Source organism: Rhinichthys klamathensis, unplaced genomic scaffold, assembly GCF_029890125.1.
Source record: "Rhinichthys klamathensis goyatoka isolate OS25496 unplaced genomic scaffold, OSU_Roscu_1.1 h1tg000176l_1, whole genome shotgun sequence".
In the NCBI taxonomy this organism is placed as follows: Eukaryota; Metazoa; Chordata; class Actinopteri; order Cypriniformes; family Leuciscidae; genus Rhinichthys; species Rhinichthys klamathensis.
This window is the reverse complement of record NW_026606705.1, coordinates 7,827,642-7,848,856: the sequence shown is the minus strand read 5'-3', so window position 1 is coordinate 7,848,856 and position 21,215 is coordinate 7,827,642. Positions and strand designations below refer to the sequence as shown.

Genomic DNA, 21,215 nt, shown 5'->3' with positions numbered 1-21,215 from the left:
TTCAGATATGGCCAATTCAGTGCCAAATCATCGAGCTGTTACCAAAAGATCGTCAAGCCAACATATGTATACCATGCTTATGGTTTGGTAACAGCAAGCCAAATATGGTCACTTTTTTAACAGGTTTTGTGTCACAGCTCAAAGAATTGGAAGAAAATGGAATTAAATGGAGGGACTCTGAAAACATAGAGCATTCAAGCAAAGTTCATTCACTCATCTGCTCCTCAGATTCAGTTGCCCGCCCCCTCCTGAGAAACACAAAACAGTTTAATGGCAAATACGGGTGTGACTTCTGTCTCCACACTGACGGTGGCCCATACATCTGGGAAACTCCCGAACCACCTTTACGGAACGAGACAGATCATTTTCAGCATGCTATTCTGGCAACACCTGCTAATCCCGTAATGGGAGTGAAAGGCCCATCCCCTTTGATGGAACTTGGGAGCTTCAATATGATAACTGGATTTGTTCCTGAGTACCAGCACAGTGTATGCCTGGGTGTCACTAAACAGATTACATCTCTGTGGCTAGACAGTAAGCACCATAATAAAGACTGGTACCTGGGTTCCAAGGTCAGTGACATAGACCAGGAATTGCTGGCCATTTGTCCACCTGTGGAGGTCACAAGGGCACCAAGATCAGTGAAGGACAGAAAATTCTGGAAAGCATCTGAGTGGCGGTCATTTTTGTTGTTTTATGCACTGCCTGTTTTAAATGGCATTTTGAAAAAAAAGTACTGGAATCACCTATTTTTATTAGTTTTTGCAATGCACACTCTTCTACAGGATGCCATCAAAGTGAGCCATGTGGATGTGGCAGAACAAGCTCTGCGAAAGTTTGTACTTAACTTTGAGAAACTGTATGGTGCTGCCAATGTGTCTTTCAATGTTCATTTGTTAATGCACCTGGCAGCAAGTGTGCGCAACTGGGGACCACTGTGGGCCACATCCACATTTCCATTTGAATCATTTAATGGGACGTTGATTAAGTTTTTCAATGGAACAACACATGTGCCAACTCAAATAGTGAAAAGATTCCTTAGGTGGAGAAGTCTCTCAATAAAAGCAGGCACTACTATGGCAAATGCTAATGACAGCATAAGGAAATTATTTGAGAAACTACAAAGTAGTTCTGGCTTAAGAAATAAGTCAAGGGAGTTTCAAAATAATGTCAGAGGTTTTGGATGCCCAAAGAAAGGTAGCACATCTGTGTTGCAAAGGATGGCTATTGAACATTTTAAAGGAGTGACAGTTCATTCAGGTTTTTTTTATGACCGATTTATTTGTAGCCGTGTTGTTTATCATTCATATAACAACACTACCCTTAAAAAGAGAAATAATTCGGTTGTACAGTTAAGTGATGGGACATTATGTGAAATTATGACCCTAGTGGCTTTTACATCTGACAATGGGACACCTTCAGCATCTGCCACAAATGACTTCTGTGTTTTAGTAAAAGAGCTTGCCAAGAGCGGAGGAAAGGTTTGTAGAGATGTTCAGCTAAATATATCCTCCACATTTATAAATGAAGTGTCTCACACTAACAATGTATTTGCCGTGCATCCTCAATCACTGAAACGTAAATGTGTAATGGTTAAGTCGAAGACCAAAATGTATGTCATTCCACTACCTAACACTGTTGAAAGTGACTAAAAAGTAATAAGATCGTATAGGAGCTACTTCTACAGCATTTTAGATATTGATGCCAAACCAACTTCCCCTAATTTGTCCTGTACCAAAGACCCACATGATCTGTTTTTGTTATTTGCATTAGCCATTTTTTTCCTACAATAAAAAAACAATGTTCGTATTTTTTGAACACTGGTTAGGATTTTAATGTTTGGACTGTTTTTGCATGTAATGTAGCCACCATTTATTTGTCTAATGTAGTGTGAGGGGTGCCACCTGCAAAATCACAATGTAGTGGCTGCAACAACTTTAAACAACTTACTGTTACTCTAAATTTCTTGTGTGCAAGTACCCTTTTGATGTGTGCTTTTAGTGTTGTGTTTGACATGGTTTTAGTGTGTAAGATGTATTGTAACAATATAAACTTATTAAACATTACATGGGAGTAGCTATTTGTGTATTTTATTGAAAAATATTATGAATGGGCTATCAATATATTATGCATTAATACATGTAAACATTCCAAAGGAAATGTACAAATAATGTACTTACATACAAGCATGAGTGAGTTTACTTAATATTTACTCGAATGTAACTTAAAATAGTCTAAAATTTCATCATATTTAAATGTTTATTTGTAAAATAAGCTTTTAGTGAACTGTTACAAAGTTCATTTTAAGCATACATTTTAAAATATACAAAAAACATGTTTTTAAAAGACGTTCTAGTGGTACACTTTAGAAATTAAATATACAATTAACTAAAAGTATACTTTTATATAATATATTTCTTAAAAGTGTATTGTAGTACAATTATTTTAAAGTGTGTTCAAAGTTTTAATTCCAAAATTGGTCCAAGCATGATGTTAGTGTACTTTTTACATATTTACAGATAGTACACTTCTTTCTTAGCATATTTAAAATGTACTATTGAAAATGTGAATATGTTTGAAATATACTAAAGTATATATTTTTTTCACCTGGGCTGAGTTGAGTCTTTCCATAGCATTGGACATCTGTGACCAGCAGATGTCCTCAGTGTGCTGTGTCTGAGTCAAATAGTGACTCATTCTGCAAATCAATTGGTGATTTGAAGTGTTTTAAAGCTTAACTTCCATTATTATGCACCCTGAATCATAATGACACCATGTTCGTTCTTTGGCCAGAAGAGAACTCTGCATTATCTCTATTGTATAAAGTGCTATATAAATAGTCAAGTCAAGTCATCTTCATTTATATAGCGCTTTTAACAATGAATTGTTTCAAAGCAGCTTTACAGAGATAAACATATAATTTAAGGTAACAGATTGTTTTGGCGTTATAGCGGTTCTTGAATAATGTTACTTCCAGCTAAAGTTAACTTTGATTGATTCACCTCCGTTGAAATGATCAGACTTTAAACGCGAACCTGTGATTAACGCTGACGGCGTTCACATGCTCATTCAGAATTCTATAGTTATGTGCTTTTTAAAATATGTGCGCAGGTTTGTAATTCATACAACCCAGCCTAAACAAACTACTTTTCTTGCCTATACATTTTGATACAGAATTTTGTTTTATTTTATCACTTCGGGGTACGCGAGCCGGAATTCACAGCGCTTTATCTGTAGAGTGGGAAAGGGATCCTCCATAGGGAGAGGATAGTGGATACTTCAGCACTGCATTGTCATCGGGTCCAGGCGAATCTCCTTCGTCAGATCTGGACACGGCCTGGATCCGGCAGGCTGCGGGAAAACCTCGGGATAAACAAAGACACTAAAGTTAGCGTAGATGCCATTCTTCTTATGATGTAGCGAGTACATCAAGATTTAAGGGAAGTGTTCCCAGTTCCGGCTGACCTAATCTATGCAGCCTAACATTGAATTTATAGAAGTCTATAATGTATTATGTGTATGCTAGGTCAAAGAGATGTGTTTTTAGTCTAGCTTTGAACTGACAGAGTGTGTCTGCTTCCCGGACAATGGTAGGAAGACTGTTCCAAAGTTTTGGTGCTAAATAGGAAAAGGATCTACCGCCAGCAGTCGATTTAGATATTCTAGGTATTATCAACTGGCCGGAATTTTGAGAACGCAATAGACGTGAAGGACTATAATGCGTTAAGAGCTCGCTCAAGTACTGCGGAGCTAAACCATTTAGTGCTTTGTAGGTAATCAACAATATTTTAAAATTTATACGATGTTTAATAGGGAGCCAATGCAGTGTTGACAGAACCGGGCTAATATGGTCATATTTCCTGGTTCTGGTAAGAACTCGAGTTGCGGCGTTTTGAACTAGCTGTAGTTTGTTTATTAAGCGTGCAGGGCAACCACCCAGTAGAGCATTACAATAATCTAGCCTTGAGGTCATGAACGCATGGACTAATTGTTCCGCATTTCCCAATGAGAGCATATGGCGTAATTTAGATATATTTTTAAGATGGAAAAATGCAGTTTTACAGATACTAGACACGTGGCTTTCAAAAGAAAGGTTGGTATCAAATAGCACACCCAGGTTCCTAACCGACGACGAAGACTTGACAGAGCAGCCATTAAGTGTTAGACAGTATTCTGGGTTATTACGTGTGGAAGTTTTTTGTCCAAATAAAGGTGACTTGACTCAGAAAAAGCTTTTGCAAAAAACATGAGATTTTCAGATTTTCATTATCATCTCCATGCATACATGTTGGAATGGATATGTGTGCAGGCGCCTAGTTTTTCTTTACAAAGTGACATTCCCAATTACTTGTCTGGACTGCATAATGTGTTTTTAGGCATTTTCGCAGAACCATGTGAACAGGAATCATTTTGATAACATTGTCATCTGTACAGAGGAAAACTAGTTGTTTTCTAAATGTACCCTTAGTTCATTTATCGATACAGCAGCTCTGGAGAAAACATTGATGTCATCGTCCAGCTCAGTTCTGTTCTCGTTGAATGTTGTCAAAGCAGGCAGATCAAAAATATTAAGAATAATAAGTGTCCCCAACTAAGCAAGGCAGAGGCGACAGTGGCAAGGAACCCAAACTCCATCAGTTGACAGAATGAAAAAAAAAAACCCCTTGGGGCCAGTTCTCTGGCCAACAAACGAACAGTGTATGATTATGATTCAGGCAGCATTACAGGTCAGAAGTCAGATTGGGATCGGAACATTCAAAATATTTAATCCAGTTCCATCTGGTTGAAGATCATATTCATCACGGCGATATGGAGTTGGGTTTGTTTAGGATCTGTGCCACTGGCTGTCGTGTCGATGAGGCCTTCACAGTCATGATGGGAATTCCGGCTCTTTAAGGGAACGGGATCCTTTGACTCAACTCAGTAATGAGAGCCGGCTCTTTCAGCTTCCAAATGGCTTTAGTACCACTTCTGGCTTTTTAAATTCAGCAACATTTAGTAATGTTTGGCCTGTGATTATATGTATGAAAATATTTCACTTAAATTACTCAATTGTGTTGTGTCTAGGCGCAGGTCCTCCATCTGATCTGGATACATGCCGGATCCGACTGACTAGATCATGCGTTGTCGTCGTGTCTAGGCGCAGGTCCTCCATTTGATCTGGATACAGCCTGGATCCGGCTGACTATGATAAATCTTGGGATAAACAAAGTGACTAATATTAGCATAGATGCCATTCTTCTTATGATGTAACAAGTACATCATTTGTTATGGGAAGTGTTCCCAGTTCCGGTTGACCTAATTTATGCAGCCTTACATGATTTGAATTACAGAAATTGATAATGCGTTATGTGTATGCCAAGTTAAAGAGATGTGTTTTCAGTCTAGATTTAAACTGACAGAGTGTGTCTGCTTTCCGGACAATGTTAGGAAGACTGTTCCAGAGTTTAGGTGCTAAATTGGAAAAGGATCTACCGCCTGCAGGTGAGTTTGACATTCTTCGTCAACTGGTCAGAATTTTGAGATCGCAATAGACGTGAAAGACTATAATGCATTAAGAGCTCGCTCAAGTGGGGAGCTTAACCATTTAATGCTTTGTAAGTTAGCAAGATTTTAAAATGTATACAATGTTTAATTATCTAGTTTAATAGTCTAGTTTCAAATATAATTATTTTGAAGTGTTGGTGCTTAATGTAACACGATCTAGTGTAAAAGATAAATCATGTTTGACAATTGTGCTGGCTACTGTATACAGGCCACCAGGGAACCATACAGACTTTATCTAAAAATTTGCTGATTTTCTATCAGAGTTAGTACTCGCTGCAGATAAAGTACTAATTGTTGGTGATATTAATATACATGCAGATAACGAAAAAGATGCATTGGGGTTGGCATTTAGAGACATTCTGAACTCTATTGGAGTTAGACAACACGTGTCAGGACCTACTCATTGTCGTAATCATACTCTAGATCTAATATTGTCACATGGAATCAATGTTGATGCCGTTGAAATTCTGCAACAGAGCGATGACATCTCAGATCATTATCTAGTCTTGTGTATACTTCATTTAGCCAAGGCTGCAAAGACTCCGTGTTACAAATATGTTAGACCTATAACTTCTTTATTAATAATATTCCTGATCAGTTTCATCTCCTCAGCATCGCAGATAGCTTAGAAGAAATCGATATTGCGACAGAAACGTATGACTTTCTCTTTTCCAGCACTTTAGACACAGTTGCTCCTCTGCACTTAAAGACGATTCAAGAAAATAGTCCAACCATGGTACAAAGAGCAGACTCGGGCCCTTAAGAGAGCAGCCAGAAAAATGGAGCGCAACTGGAAGAAAACAAAACTAGACTTTTTTCGCAAATAATAATAATAAACTTTATTTTATATAGCGCCTTTAAAAAGTAAGCGCTTTACAAGAATAGAAACATAATAAAACATACAATTAAACAATGCATTACTGACAGAAAAACGTAATAAAATACAAAATAAAAACATCATGAAATATAGGAATAATAATAATAATAAAGACAATTTTAAACAATTCTGTAAAAGCTACCCTAAACAAGTAAGTTTTTAGTGATGATTTAAAAACACTAAAAGATTCGGCTTGCCTAATCTCAATAGGCAGGGAATTCCAAATTTTTGGAGCATTCGACGAAAAGGCCCATATTAAGTGATTTTGATCTGATTAGCCTGGCTAAACCATGCGCATGTTACTGCGCAACGTGCTGTTGCATCACAATGGTTCAATAACATGACAATCAAGTTACAATATCATAATGACTACTCTAATTTCAGTGAAATGTTTATCTTTTGTATCATTTTGTTCCATAGGAAGCCTTACATTGCTTATTATTTGTAATATTAGGATTTAAGTGTGCTTTTTTGTGAGCATCTGAGCATTCTTAACCCACATAGCAACATTGTGACGGCCCAGATCCGGCCTACATGTGGAATGATGATCTGGCCCACATGCAGTGTGGAATGACGGCCATTGGGCAGCCCACTCCTGTTTGCCAGATCTGGGCCACAAGCAGGCAATGCCACATGTCAGCCAACAACAAAGAAATAAATCAGAACTGGACTTTATCTGAGCCACAAAATCTGTATATCAAATATGGGATCATCTCAGCCTTAATAATCTGTTAACAAGCAGAATCACTGAAGGAAAGAAGAGAACAGAAAAAGAGACGAGCAGAAACACAAGAACTACAACTAACTTCAGCCACAGCCTTATGGAATCAACTGTAGATAAAAGAAGACATTACATCTCTCAATATCTCAGCGAACTCCACAAACAGCATTACCACCTTCACTTATTACGAACCAGATTGAGGACGTCTGCAAAAGTTTGTATTGAGAATTAACAAGGGTTTAACTCTAATGTGTTTCATTAGAAGTGACCATAACAGTGGTTTAGTGTTTCAATTAGTTGGGCTCTTAACTCTTATTATAGCTTTAGTCTTTTTTGGCTGCTGTGACAGTGTGTTTGTTAAACATATTTGCAGCAGCGAAGAAAGCCTAAGTGAAATGAGATCAGGTGATGTTGGTTACCAGTTGATGGCTTTATAATCATCATGAAATAGCCTGATTCACTGATGTTTTTTTCAATCTAACAATTATGTTGTTGTTCCATTAATACATTCATACTACACACCCTGTGTTACTGCAGCATGAGATTCAGCATTATAACAATCAGTTAAAATCTTTTGACAAACAGGAGCACAAAAACTTAACCTATGCTGACACACACAATGGGGATTTTGTTGAGAATTTTATTTTTTGAATTGACAAGTTATAACAGAATGAAAATAACTGTAATTTGTTTTGATAATTTTACCATTATCATGTGGTGTAAAATACACCACAAACACAATACAATGATCAGAAAAGTATTCAATTATTGTGCTGTAATCCAAATCTTCAGGAGAATCTGTACCAATACTAATACCTATTCAGGCCCAGTGCAGGGCCAGTTACAGGTTATTAATTGACTGAGAATCGAGCCAGTTATAGCCCATTTGTGGTCCTAGTCTTAAATCCAGATCTGGGCCACTACAGGGATGCCATTCTTTGCGGTATGTGGGCCGAGGGAAAAGGGGTTTTGTGGAACAGAGCTGGGCCAGATCAAATTTCCTATGTGCGAAAGGGCATTTATATAGCCCATTGTCACAAGCCTGATTTGGGCCAGATAAACAATAGGCTGATCTGGGCGACACTCCTCCCACCAACATTCGGCCTTCATGTGTTTTGCCGTGATCATGAGGACACAATCGGGCCAAGACTGCTTGCTTTGAGGGATAGGAACAAACACTCTTGATTCCCTGGATGAGCAACACTGTCATTTTAACTCTTTCAGAAGCACTCCATTCTGTGGTTATGCTCAAATCCTCAAAGCATTACAGTTGATGCATTAACAGAGTTCAGTAAATTTGAAATAGCAAGGCTAAAGAGCCATGAACCAAATGTTGTTCCTGCTGTTCAGAAAGTAATTCTTGAGGGTTGTGTGAACATAAAATCTGCTGGTTATGAACAGTTTGCATTACCTGAGCAACCATCAATTTTATTTGCCTTGTGGAATCTTCATTGATAGCTGTTTAATTTCCTTACCAGAGACATTTCCTTTTAAAATCCCTGTGCAAGTGATGAGTTACCTTATACCTTACACACAGATGCCAGTACGACTGGTTTGGGGGCAGTGCTATATCAAAGTCAGAATGGACAGGATTGTGTCATCGCCCACGCTAGTAGAGGACTGTCACGGGGTGAATCCCGTTATCCAGCACATAAACAGAAAAATTCCTCGATTATTTGTATGGCAATGCATTTGTATTATTTGTATTCCACTGTTGTGACCGACAACGATCCCTTGAAGTACTGTATGTTTTAACAGCTGCAAAGTTCCCAAGTTGACACTTACATATAATTAGATGGAGTAAAGATTTAGGAGTATTTGGCGTGCTGTCCAGGAGGAGTGCTCCGAGCTCGGAATTTGGCCTGAATCTAGAGTACTCCCCCCGTGTATAGGAGTAGTTAGAACTAAAAGTGTGGAGAAGGGTTGGTGGAGGGATGCTGATAAACTGTCAACGAACAGAGGTAAGACTGCTGTATATATACCTCTTATCATTGATTAACTGAATGCTCTCCACTCATGTTAATTATGTTAATTTTCTAAACGTGCTCCTCCCGAAATTTGTTACTAAAACATCTTTTGTTTTCAATTGCCCCTTAGGCGTCAGAGCTCATTCCACGAGAAGTATGGCCTCATCATGGGCTTGGTCATGTGATTGACGATATCTGTGTGGCGGCCGGCTGTGCCTCGCTGTCCACATTTATGAGGATTTATAATCTGGAAGTTCCCGCTTTGCAAGCGAGGGTTCTTTCAATATAAAAGTGTAAGCACAAAAAGACTATAATGCCACCTAAGCCATAGGGCTCGATACATGTCTGGTCCAGGCTGAACTCGAACTACGGTTCTTATATATATATATATATATATATACATACACACATTAAGGACTTGGCCCTGTTTAGGCCCATTCCTTGATTCCCTATATAAAGCTCGTGAAGGGACTGGCTTCTATTAGGATTATAACTTTACTCTTCTATGGGCCTCAGGCATCTTGCCTTGGGTTATAGTATGGAGCGAAGTTTAAGCACACACAGCGCTTTGAAGGGGGTTCCCATAGCGTAAGCTAGCCTTACGCAATACGAAAGACCTCTCGAAAGGGAACGTCTCCGTTACTAACGTAACCTCGGTTCCCTGAGATGAGGGAACGAGTATTGCATAACCCGCCGTGCTACTGTGTTTGATCAGACGATCACATTGTAAAAGTTACAAATATTATGCTGTATAAGGACTGTCACAGGGTAAGCCTGCGACTGTGCATGGACTACACACACACATACACATACACATGCACGTAACGCGCATACACCGGCGTCATGTATTACAATCTGTTAGCCGACATATATTTATGTATGCATTGACCTGTGTAACATTCGATATCATTGTGTTGTAAACTTGTTGTATCATGGTCTGTATGTAGTTTTATCTGAGTTATGACCACTAGCAACCGTAATACGAGTGCATATGAGTATGCTAATAGAAGTGTCTTTTCTCATACGGAAATAAATCACCACCACGAGTATTTGATTTACATATTTTATTGAATAAAGTGGAAGAGATATAGATGATGCTTACCACGTTTTGATGAGTCGTTGGCCAAATCTGTTCGGTTGGACATCCGGTCTATTTATAGGTCTTGTGTCCGCACCAACTTGTGGCGCGTTCATGTGAGTGACGTCACCGGAGAGTTTATTCTTATAGTTTCTTGAGTTATGGGTTTTCTTTGAATAAATATATTTGTGGATATGATTTTATTACATGCATGTTTATTTGTATTTATTACTTTTGTTATTGTTTTTGTTTTCTTTATTATTATTATGTATTCCTGTAAAGTGTGTGAAATGTGTTACCTTCTAGGTGGTATGTTCCAGAGCAGGAGGAGCCAGGCCTATAAAATGACTCCAGAAAGTTAGGATAGTTCAGAGATAGGAGGTGAAGGAGAGGTCTAAGCAGACCATGGACAGTTTGTGAATTTGCAACTGGAGACTCTGGGAAAGTACTACTTATGTAGTGCATTTGCCCATACAGGTCAGGTTATGTTTTTGACATAGCTTGCTTTGACCTTATGTTTGTGCAGATATATATATATATATTCGGTTGCATCTAATTTTTGTTTCTTTTTGTTTTTTCTGTTTTCCTTCCTACCAATTCTGAGTGACTGTCACCATGCACCGCAATAAAAGCACTGTTAACCCTGACCAACTGTTTCCTCTGTCAATGGGAGCCTCCAACCGCTCAAGGCGTTCATAACATTTGGTGTCAGAAGTGAAGCTTCATAACAGTTGGTGTCTAACAGCGGCTAAAGTGACTGTAACTCAAAAATGCCACCGAAGACCAGGGGTCAGGTGACTACAGATGTGGAAACGGAAGGAGATCAAGGTGCAGTGGGTGGCATTCCAGAGGAAGGTGTCCAAACTGTTGAGTTTCCAACCACCGCAGGTGATGTGGCTGTGACAGCCCTGGCAGGGATGTTTCAAGCCTTTCTGCAGTACCAGAGGGAGAGGGATGAGAGGCAAGAGAAAGAGTTGGTACGACGGGAGCAGCAATACAAGGTCCTCAATCATCAGGTCACACAGATGCAGATGGACGTAGAGCATGCCAGGCATAAAGTTACCTGTTCAGATCAGGCAGGTTTACGAGTGCTGAATCATGTGTCTCCATTGCCAAAACTACAAGACAGTGATGATGTGGAACATTTTCTGACCACCTTTGAGAGACTGGCAGAAGTATACAGGTGGCCAAGAGAAGACTGGGCAATTCATCTGATTCCCTTGCTCACTGGAAAAGCGAGAAGTGCTTTTGTCGCTATGGCACCTGCCTTTACCTCTGACTATGATCGAGTCAAAGAGGCGATTCTCAAGAAATATGAGATTAATCCAGAAACATATAGACTGAGATTTCGTTCATTGAACACCGCCGCTGAGGAGTCCCCAACAGAGTTGTACATTCGCTTAAAAGACTTGTTCTCAAAGTGGGTTCAGTTGGACGTGAGCAGTAAAACCAAGATGATGGAAACCTTGGTACTGGAGCAGTATATGAGAGTGCTGTATCCGGAGGTGAGGATCTGGGTGAAGGAGAGAAATCCCAGTACTGCAGGAGAAGCAGCTGACCTGGTAGAGTCCTATATAGCAGCGCGGAAGGGATCTTCTGGGACCTTTCGGTTCTCTGGTGTCTTCCCGGAGGCGAGAGGTAAGTCTGTGGGGTCAGGGGGTAGTTCGTTCTCTCAAAGTCAAGCCCAAAGTTTTAAAGTCACTGACCCAAAGCCTTCACTGCCAGTAGTCACACGTCAGATATTGCCTAGAGGCGATATAGTATGTTATAATTGTGGCGGGTCGGGTGCCGGGTCGTGATGATGTACCAAGACTCAACTGATAAAAAAGTCAGAGAAGCAGGCGTCAATACGAGATCAGGACGCAAATTGGCGCCTGACACTTCAGTGGCACAAGCAGAAAGCGCATTGAAGCTGAAGGACATCATCGGGAACCCATGCGTAGGGAGGCAAGGACTCGGGTCCACACACTTCCAGCAGTGGGGTAAAGCAGACCCAAGGCAGAGGAGGGACATGATTCAAGCCGAGGTCCGACACCTGGAGGAAGAAAGGCGCAGGTCTAGGGCCGTCGAACTTGGAGCACAAGGTGCCTGGACAAAGTGGGACCTGCCGAAGCGGAAGCTCACGTGGCCTGAGATCTGGAGACTGGAGCCCTTTCCTGCTCCGTTCAGTTTACGACACCCTTCCATCACCAACAAACCTCCACAGGTGGGGAATGAGGGAGGACCCATTGTGTAGGCTATGCGGAGGGAGGGGAACAATGGCGCACATACTGGCAGGATGCAAAACAGCTCTTAGCCAAGGAAGATACAGGTGGCGGCATGACAAGGTTCTCAGTGAACTGGCTGACATCTTGGAGCGGGAGAGGCAGAGAAAGCGCCAGAACAGTACAAGGCCGGCAAGATTCATTCAGTTCATTAGAGAAGGGGAGAAACCACCAGCCCCCAAGAGGAGGAAAAAGAGCCTCTTGCAAGCAGCACAATCCTGGGAGATGAGGGTGGACCTGGGAAGGAAACTAGTCTTCCCCCAGGTTGTGCAAACATCGCTGAGGCCGGACATGGTCCTTTGGGTCTGAGGAGGCAAGGAAGATAATCCTAATTGAACTGACGGTGCCGTGGGAAGACGGGTGTGAGGTGGCCTATGAGCAGAAAGCCACCAAGTACCAGGACCTCGTTGAGCAGTGCAGGGCCAAAGGGTGGCAGACCTGGTTATTCCCGGTTGAGGTCGGGTGTAGGGGTTTCCCGGCGCAGTCTGTGTGGAAGACACTCACAGCTCTGGGTATAGCAGGAAGGGAGAGGAAGGCAGCTGTCCGTAGGTTGGGTGAGGCAGCAGAAAGAGCGTCTTGCTGGCTCTGGAATAGGAGGGAGGAGTTGAGCTGGGGGCCAGGAGGAGGTGGGCAGTGACTGGCCACCACTGCCGACCCGCCAACTGGAGGGTGTTGTGGTTCAGGGTCGAAACAACCCATGAAAGTTGGATGCCACCTGATGACATCTTCTCCTGGCTGAAAGCTACAGTCATGCACTACAGTCAGTGACTGAATTAGATAGCATCTGTAAAGATGTATTCAGTAGTAGTAGTGGAGAGGTAGGACACACTAGCCCACATTGCCCGGTGAGAAAACCCAAAGCTGTCAGTTTGTGTTATGTGCCCCAGTCTAGCCCTAAGGTAGTGGTGAAGCCGGATAAGGAGCCCACTATTTCAGTGTTATTGATTGGTAAGCTGCTGACGGCGTTGGTAGATACAGGATGTACACGTACGTTAGTACAGTCACAATATATAGCATGATAATCGAATGTAAAGAGTTTTATCTCTAAAAACTGTTTAGCGTATAACGCTAGTAATGGGGGCATTTAATAAGTAAAAAGAAATCGCTAGTTAATACCACTAACAAGGCTCAAAATAGCCCCACAGTAACGGGCAGTGGGGCTATTACTATTAATGAGGGTCCCTACATGCAAAACGAAGCATTGAGAACTTTGTAAGTGTACAGACCGTTTAATAAGAAGATATTTTATAAAGACTAGTCTGGTTTGACTAGTCAAGTCAAGTCAAGTCATCTTCATTTATATAGCGCTTTTAACAATGAATTGTTTCAAAGCAGCTTTACAGAGATAAACATATAATTTAAGGTAACAGATTGTTTTGGCGTTATAGCGGTTCTTGAATAATGTTACTTCCAGCTAAAGTTAACTTTGATTGATTCACCTCCGTCGAAATGATCAGACTTTAAACGCGAACCTGTGATTAACGCTGACGGCGTTCACATGCTCATTCAGAATTCTATAGTTATGTGCTTTTTAAAATATGTGCGCAGGTTTGTAATTCATACAACCCAGCCTAAACAAACTACTTTTCTTGCCTATAAATTTTGATACAGAATTTTGTTTTATTTTATCACTTCGGGGTACGCGAGCCGGAATTCACAACGCTTTATCTGTAGAGTGGGAAAGGGATCCTCCATAGGGAGAGGATAGTGGATACTTCAGCACTGCATTGTCATCGGGTCCAGGCGAATCTCCTTCGTCAGATCTGGACACGGCCTGTATCCGGCAGGCTGCGGGAAAACCTCGCGATAAACAAAGACACTAATATTAGCGGAGATGCCATTCTTCTTATGATGTAGCGAGTACATCAAGATTTAAGGGAAGTGTTCCCAGTTCCGGCTGACCTAATCTATGCAGCCTAACATTGAATTTATAGAAGTCTATAATGTATTATGTGTATGCTAGGTCAAAGAGATGTGTTTTTAGTCTAGCTTTGAACTGACAGAGTGTGTCTGCTTCCCGGACAATGTTAGGAAGACTGTTCCAAAGTTTTGGTGCTAAATAGGAAAAGGATTACCGCCAGCAGTCGATTTAGATATTCTAGGTATTATCAACTGTCCGGAATTTTGAGATCGCAATAGACGTGAAGGACTATAATGCGTTAAGAGGTCGCTCAAGTACTGCGGAGCTAAACCATTTAGTGCTTTGTAGGTAATCAACAATATTTTAAAATTTATACGATGTTTAATAGGGAGCCAGTGCAGTGTTGACAGAACCGGGCTAATATGGTCATATTTCCTGGTTCTGGTAAGAACTCGAGCTGCGGCGTTTTGAACTAGCTGTAGTTTGTTTATTAAGCGTGCAGGGCAACCACCCAGTAGAGCATTACAATAATCTAGCCTTGAGGTCATGAACGCATGGACTAATTGTTCCGCATTTCCCAATGAGAGCATATGGCGTAATTTAGATATATTTTTAAGATGGAAAAATGCAGTTTTACAGATACTAGACACGTGGCTTTCAAAAGAAAGGTTGGTATCAAATAGCACACCCAGGTTCCTAACCGACGACGAAGACTTGACAGAGCAGCCATTAAGTGTTAGACAGTATTCTGGGTTATTACGTGTGGAAGTTTTTTGTCCAATAATTAGAATCTCTGTCTTTTCAGAATTTAGTAGTAGGAAATTACTAGTCATCCAATTTTTTATATCAGCTATGCATTCCGTTAATTTTGTGAATTGGTAAGTTTCGTTGGGTTTTGAAGAAATATACAGCTGAGTATCATCGGCATAACAGTGAAAGCTAACTCCATGTTTCCTAATGATATCTCCGAATGGTAGCATGTACAGAGTGAACGGCAGCGGTCCTAGTACTGAGCCTTGTGGTACGCCATACTGAACTTGTGATCGATAAGACATCTCTTCATTTACTGCTACAAACTGATAACGGTCAGTTAAGTATGATTTAAACCATGCTAATGCAATTCCACTAATGCCAACATAGTTTTCTAATCTATTTAAAAGAATGTTGTGGTCAATGGTGTCAAATGCAGCACTAAGATCGAGTAACACTAATAGAGAGATACAACCACGATCGGATGATAAGAGCAAATCATTTGTGACTCTAATGAGAGCGGTCTCAGTGCTATGGTACGGTCTAAATCCGGACTGAAAATCCTCGCAGATATCATTTCTTTCTAGAAAGGAACATAGTTGTGAAGATACTGCTTTTTCTAATATCTTTGACAGAAAAGGCAGATTCGAGATCGGCCTGTAATTGACTAATTCTGTAGGATCAAGTTGTGGTTTTTTAACAAGCGGTTTTATCATAGCCAGCTTAAAGGTTTTTGGTACGTATCCTAGAGACAAAGATGAATGAATGATATTAAGAAGAGGATATATGACCTCTGGAAACATCTCTTTCAGTAGCTTAGTCGGTATAGGATCTAACATACAAGTTGTCGATTTAGATGAATTAACGAGTTTGCAGAATTCTTCCTCTCCTATAGCAACAAATAAATCAAATTTTTCCTCAGGGAGACTACAATGCACTTCCTGATGCGATACTGTGGTAGACGGTTGCATAGTTATAATTTTGTCCCTGATATTATCAATCTTATAAGTGAAGAAGTTCATAAAGTCATCACTGCCGTGTTGCTTTGACACTTCTGAGCTTGAAGCTTTCTTTTTCGTTAGTTTAGCCACTGTTTCAAATAAATACCTAGGATTATGTTTATTTTCTTCTAATAGGTTTGAAAAATAAGCAGATCTAGCAGCTTTTAAAGCCTCTCTGTAAGCAATTGAGCTCTCTTTCCACGAAATCCGAAATACCTCTAGTTTAGTTTTCTTCCAGTTGCGCTCCATTTTTCTGGCTGCTCTCTTTAGGGCCTGAGTGTGCTCGCTGTACCATGGCGTTGGACTATTTTCTTTAATCTTCTTTAAGCGCAACGGACCAACTGCGTCTAAAGTGCTGGAAAAGAGAGAGTTAAACGTTTCTGTTGCAATATCGAGTTCTTCTAAGCTATCTGGGATGCTGAGATGATGAAACTGATTAGGAAGATTATTGATAAAGCAATCTTTAGTGGCAGAAGTTATAGGTCTAACGTATTTATAACACGGAGTCGGCTTTGCAGCCTTGGCTAAATGTAATTTACATGAGACTAGATAATGATCTGAGATGTCATCGCTCTGCTGCAGAATTTCAACAGCATCAACATCTATTCCATGTGATAATATTAGATCTAGAGTATGATTACGACAATGAGTAGGTCCTGACACGTGTTGTCTAACTCCAATTGAGTTTACAATGTCTTTAAATGCCAATCCCAAAGCATCTTTTTCATTATCTACATGTATATTAAAATCACCAACAATTAGTACTTTATCTGCAGCCAATACTAAATCTGATAGAAAGTCCGGAAATTCTTTGATAAAATCTTTATGGTGCCCTGGTGGCCTGTACACAGTAGCCAGCAGAATTCTCAAATGTGATTTATCGTTTACACTATATATTTTTACATTAAGCACCAATACTTCAAAAGAAGTATATTTAAAGCTACATTTCTTAGTGGTTTTGAAAATATTACTATAAATTACAGCAACACCTTCCCCTTTGCCTTTCAGACGAGGTTCATTTTTATAACTGTAATCTAGTGGGGTTGACTCATTTAAAATAATGTAATCGTTTGGTTTTAGCCAGGTTTCTGTCAAACACAGCATATCAAGATTATAATCTGAAATCATATCATTAACTATAAGAGATTTTGAAGTAAGGGATCGAATATTCAGCAACCCAAGCTTTATCATTTGCTCATCTGTATTATATCTGTTTTTTATTTGTTGAACATCAATTACATTTTTAACCTGACGTTTTTTGGATTTCCAAATTCGGGGAACAGACACAGTCTCTATATGATGATATCTAGGTGAAAGAGGCTCTATGTGATGGGATTTATCTGACCTTGGTGACGTGAGGCCACTAGCAGACGGTCGGTTTAGCCAGTCTGTCTGCTTCCTGACCTGAGCCCCAGATTGTCATGTTTTAGCTCTAAGACTATGAGCCAAATTACTAGAGAGAAGAGCAGCACCAGCCCAGGAGGGATGGATACCATCTCTTTTCAACAGATCAGGCTTGCCCCAAAAACTTTTCCAATTGTCTATGAATTTTATATTATTCTGCGGACACCACTTCGACAGCCAACCATTCAGTGAGGCCAATCGGCTAACTATCTCATCACTCCTGCGTACAGGAAGGGGGCCAGAGCAAATTACAGTGCCTGACATCGTACTTGCGAGTTCACACACCTCTTTAATATTAATTTTGGTGATCTCCCACTGGCGGAGTCGAACATCATTAGTGCCGACATGAATAATGATCTTAGAGAATTTACGATTAGCATTAGCCAGCACTTTTAAATTTGCTTTGATGTCAGGCGCTCTGGCTCCCGGCATTTTCACGTTCCGTGTGATCGAATCACCAATTACCAGGGCACAATCAACAGAATTCTCAGTGGGTGTTTCACTGAGTGGGGCAAATCGATTTGTTATGGGAATCGGAACGGAAGAGTGGTTCTTTGATCCGCGACTAGAGCGGTGATCTCTCACAATAACCCATCTGCCCTGCTGCACGGGCTCTACTTCAGCCGGAACCGAATCATGTAAAGAGTTCACTATGCTAGGCGCATCCAAAACACTATCTAAAGATCTAGCATTCTTACCATCCTCAATTAAAGTTTGGATGCGTGTCTCTAGTTCTGAAATCTTCTCCGTCAGCCTGACTGTCTCCTTGCATTTATCACATATAAATCCTATATTGCCATCGGAGAAGGCTATACTAAACATATGACATGTGACACAGGTGACAATAACAGGACAAGAAGCAATTACTCACCGTGTTTGTTGACTGATTTCTTACTTACCTGGACTTTATGAACTCAAAAGGCGCGGGCGCGCGAGAGAAAATAAATATATAAATGAGCGCACGGGTGGCGCATTAGCAGGCTAACGTTAGCGAGTTACTAGCGTGCTGTGTTAACAATAACGGAAGCTAGAGATGTAAGGTTAATCTGAGATGTTGGGTAAGCTGTATTTAGTAGTATAAACAACTAGATAGTAAATGATGGCTCAAAACATAAAGAAATACGAGGCTCAGGCGGAGCTTACAGCCTCGAAGCAAAACAAACACACAGCAGGCAGCGAGGCAGACAGGAGCAATCGATCAGCGATCCTATACTTTAATGGTATCTTTAATGGTATAACTAGTCGAGACTGTTTTCCAAAGATGGCCCCGTCTGTATACACGAAGTGGACTGTCTTTATAAAATATCTTCTTATTAAACGGTCTGTACACTTAAAAATTTCTCAATGTGTGTCAGAAAATCTATTCCAATTTGGAGCTTGTGACATATAAATGCGCACATCAACCCGATCACATGTTTAGTGTTCATGTAAACACTACGTTCGGAATCATTAATTGGAATGAATTCAGTCTGGTTGAAACAAAATTTGTGCATTTAAATGTACCCCTTGACTAATTCTGTAGGATTAAGTTGCGTTTCTTTAATAAGAGGTTTAATAGCCAGCTTAAAAGTTTTCAATATATATCCTGATGATAAAGATGAATTAAAGATATTAAATGAAGTTCAAAACGTAGGTTCGGGAGGAGCCTAAACATTCAGTCCTGTCAACCATCATTATGAGCATACTAGTAGCAGACACCACGTCATCTCATTGACAAATTCTTACGGCATCTGTCCTCCTACCTTTCTCCTCCAGTAAATTATCCCTATTCTCTTATGCACAATTCCATCATAGTGGGGTTTTAATTCAGAGCTCAAGCCGACCCTCGGGTTTGAGCCTCCTCCAAGGACAGTAAGTCAAGTTAGTTTACTATTAACCTTTAAGGCTGAATGGGCAGGTGAACTAGTGAAGAAGAGGATCTATGACCTCTGGAAGCATCTCTTTCAGTAGCTTAGTCGGTATATGGTCTAACATACATGTTGTTGATTTAGACGATTTAATGAGTTTAGGCAATTCTTCCCCTCTTATAGCAATGAATGAATGGACACAATGTCTGATGCTATACTGTACTGTAGTGGATGGTTGCATGGCTATAATTTTCTCTCTAATATTATCAATATTGCAAGTAAAGAAGTTCATAAAGTCATTACTGCAGTCCTGTTTGGAATCGTCTAGGGTTGAAGCTTTATTTCTAGTTAATCTAGCAGTTTTTAAGGCCTTTCTGTATGCAATAGTGCTGTCTTTCCACAAAATGTGAAAAACTTCAAAAAACCTTAAAAAAACACCATACTATAAAATATATCACATTAATTTTTTCTCTCCCATATTAATGAATGAATGGAATTCTTCCTCAGAGAAACTACAAAGCACTGTCTGATGTGACACTGTAGTTGTCACGGATGCAACACCATCATCAACACCAGACCCTTCAGCTCCACCCACTCGATCAGCTTCACCTGAATACTAATCCAGCGCACATGCACCAGGGACTCACTTCATAATCGTCTGGTCTTGTTGTTCACTACTGGTCAACTTACCTGGCACGTTACCTGTTCATCTCACATTTGAGACTACTCACCTTCTTCATCCTTCATCTTCAGATCATCCGATCATGTTCAGCCATTGCGATCTCAGCACCTGAAAAACAAAGAGACAATTACTAGCCACCTAAGTTTATTCAACCAATCTTCATTCAGAATACTCACCTGTTGATTCTACTCGATCTCTGCCACCTGTCAATAAACCTTTCTGTGAATTGTATTACCTGGCTGTGTTGTTTCCTTCTGTCCGAACACAGTAGTTGATGGTTGCAAGGTTATAATTTTCTCTCTAATATTATCAATATTGCAAGTAAATAATTTCATAAAGTCATTTCTGCTGTGCTGTTTGGAAACATCTAGGGTTGAAAAAATAATTAGATCTAGCAGTTTTTAAGGCCTTTCTGTATGCAATAGTGCCGTCTTTCCGCGAAATTTGTGAAACCTCTAGTTTTCTTTAGTGAAAAAAAAAACCTATCCCAAAATGTATTTAAAATAAATTTATTTTATACTATGTATACTACAAATCCATTAACATATTTACTGACATATCACTTGAGACTACTAATATAATTATAATTAAACTGTATTTGGAGTACTTTATTGAACATTAAACATGTCTTATTATTAAGCCTTAAAGGTCCCCTGACATGGGGTTATTTTATTATTTTATAATGTGTCCTGGGTTGCCCTTATAATGTTAGTATGTTTTTTAGATTAAAAAAAGTCATAATTTAGAAATAAAAGGCATTTTTCCTAGCCTGATTTTAGCCTCTGATTTGAACGCTCTGTTTGAAGGGGCGTGTCTGCTGTGGGATCCAGTGTGCTGTGATTGGCTGACATGCTTACATATGAAATAGCTACATATTACATGTGAAACTCTCTCGAATACTTTTACTACAGCTATTATACGTTTTTACTATTACAGCTAACGAGATTAACGAACCGTGAGAAGTTTTTAAAGTATTTAGATATATATTCCCATCACATAAAATGTTGCCGTGATGAGCATTGAGAAAGCAGATGACAGTCTGTTGATCGCGAGAATGAAGATCTTATCATTGCAACGCAGTTTCTGCACTCTCTCTAATGCTTTCACCAATGCAAACTCGATGATGTACATACAGTAAGAGCTTCGTTGTGCAGTGTAATGTTGATTTCATAACGAGTTGTCCAGATAAACTCGCGCTGTGTGGAAAGATTGTTCT

The 21,215-nt window shown here is 40.0% G+C and overlaps 2 protein-coding genes across 2 annotated transcripts in view; both read left to right on the top strand.

The window, feature by feature from the left end:
• The window catches only part of slc37a3 (solute carrier family 37 member 3), a 307,587-nt gene that overhangs the window by 110,715 nt on the left and 175,657 nt on the right, over positions 1 to 21,215 (top strand). The gene's annotated exons all lie outside the window — the stretch shown is intronic.
• On the top strand, positions 10,769 to 13,473 carry LOC130092496 (uncharacterized). Its single transcript, XM_056260361.1, has 2 exons — positions 10,769 to 11,975; positions 13,277 to 13,473. The coding sequence occupies exons 1-2, from the start codon at positions 10,961 to 10,963 to the stop codon at positions 13,471 to 13,473; spliced, it is 1,212 nt and encodes a 403-aa protein (XP_056116336.1). The 5' UTR covers positions 10,769 to 10,960.

Excerpts from the sequence above, each read along its gene's own strand:
- LOC130092496 (XM_056260361.1), top strand. The coding sequence starts at position 10,961 with ATGCCACCGAAGACCAGGGGTCAGGTGACTACAGATGTGGAAACGGAA. Across the intron at positions 11,976-13,276 it reads TTATAATTGTGGCGGGTCGG|GACACACTAGCCCACATTGC; the intron begins GTGCCGGGTCGT and ends GTGGAGAGGTAG.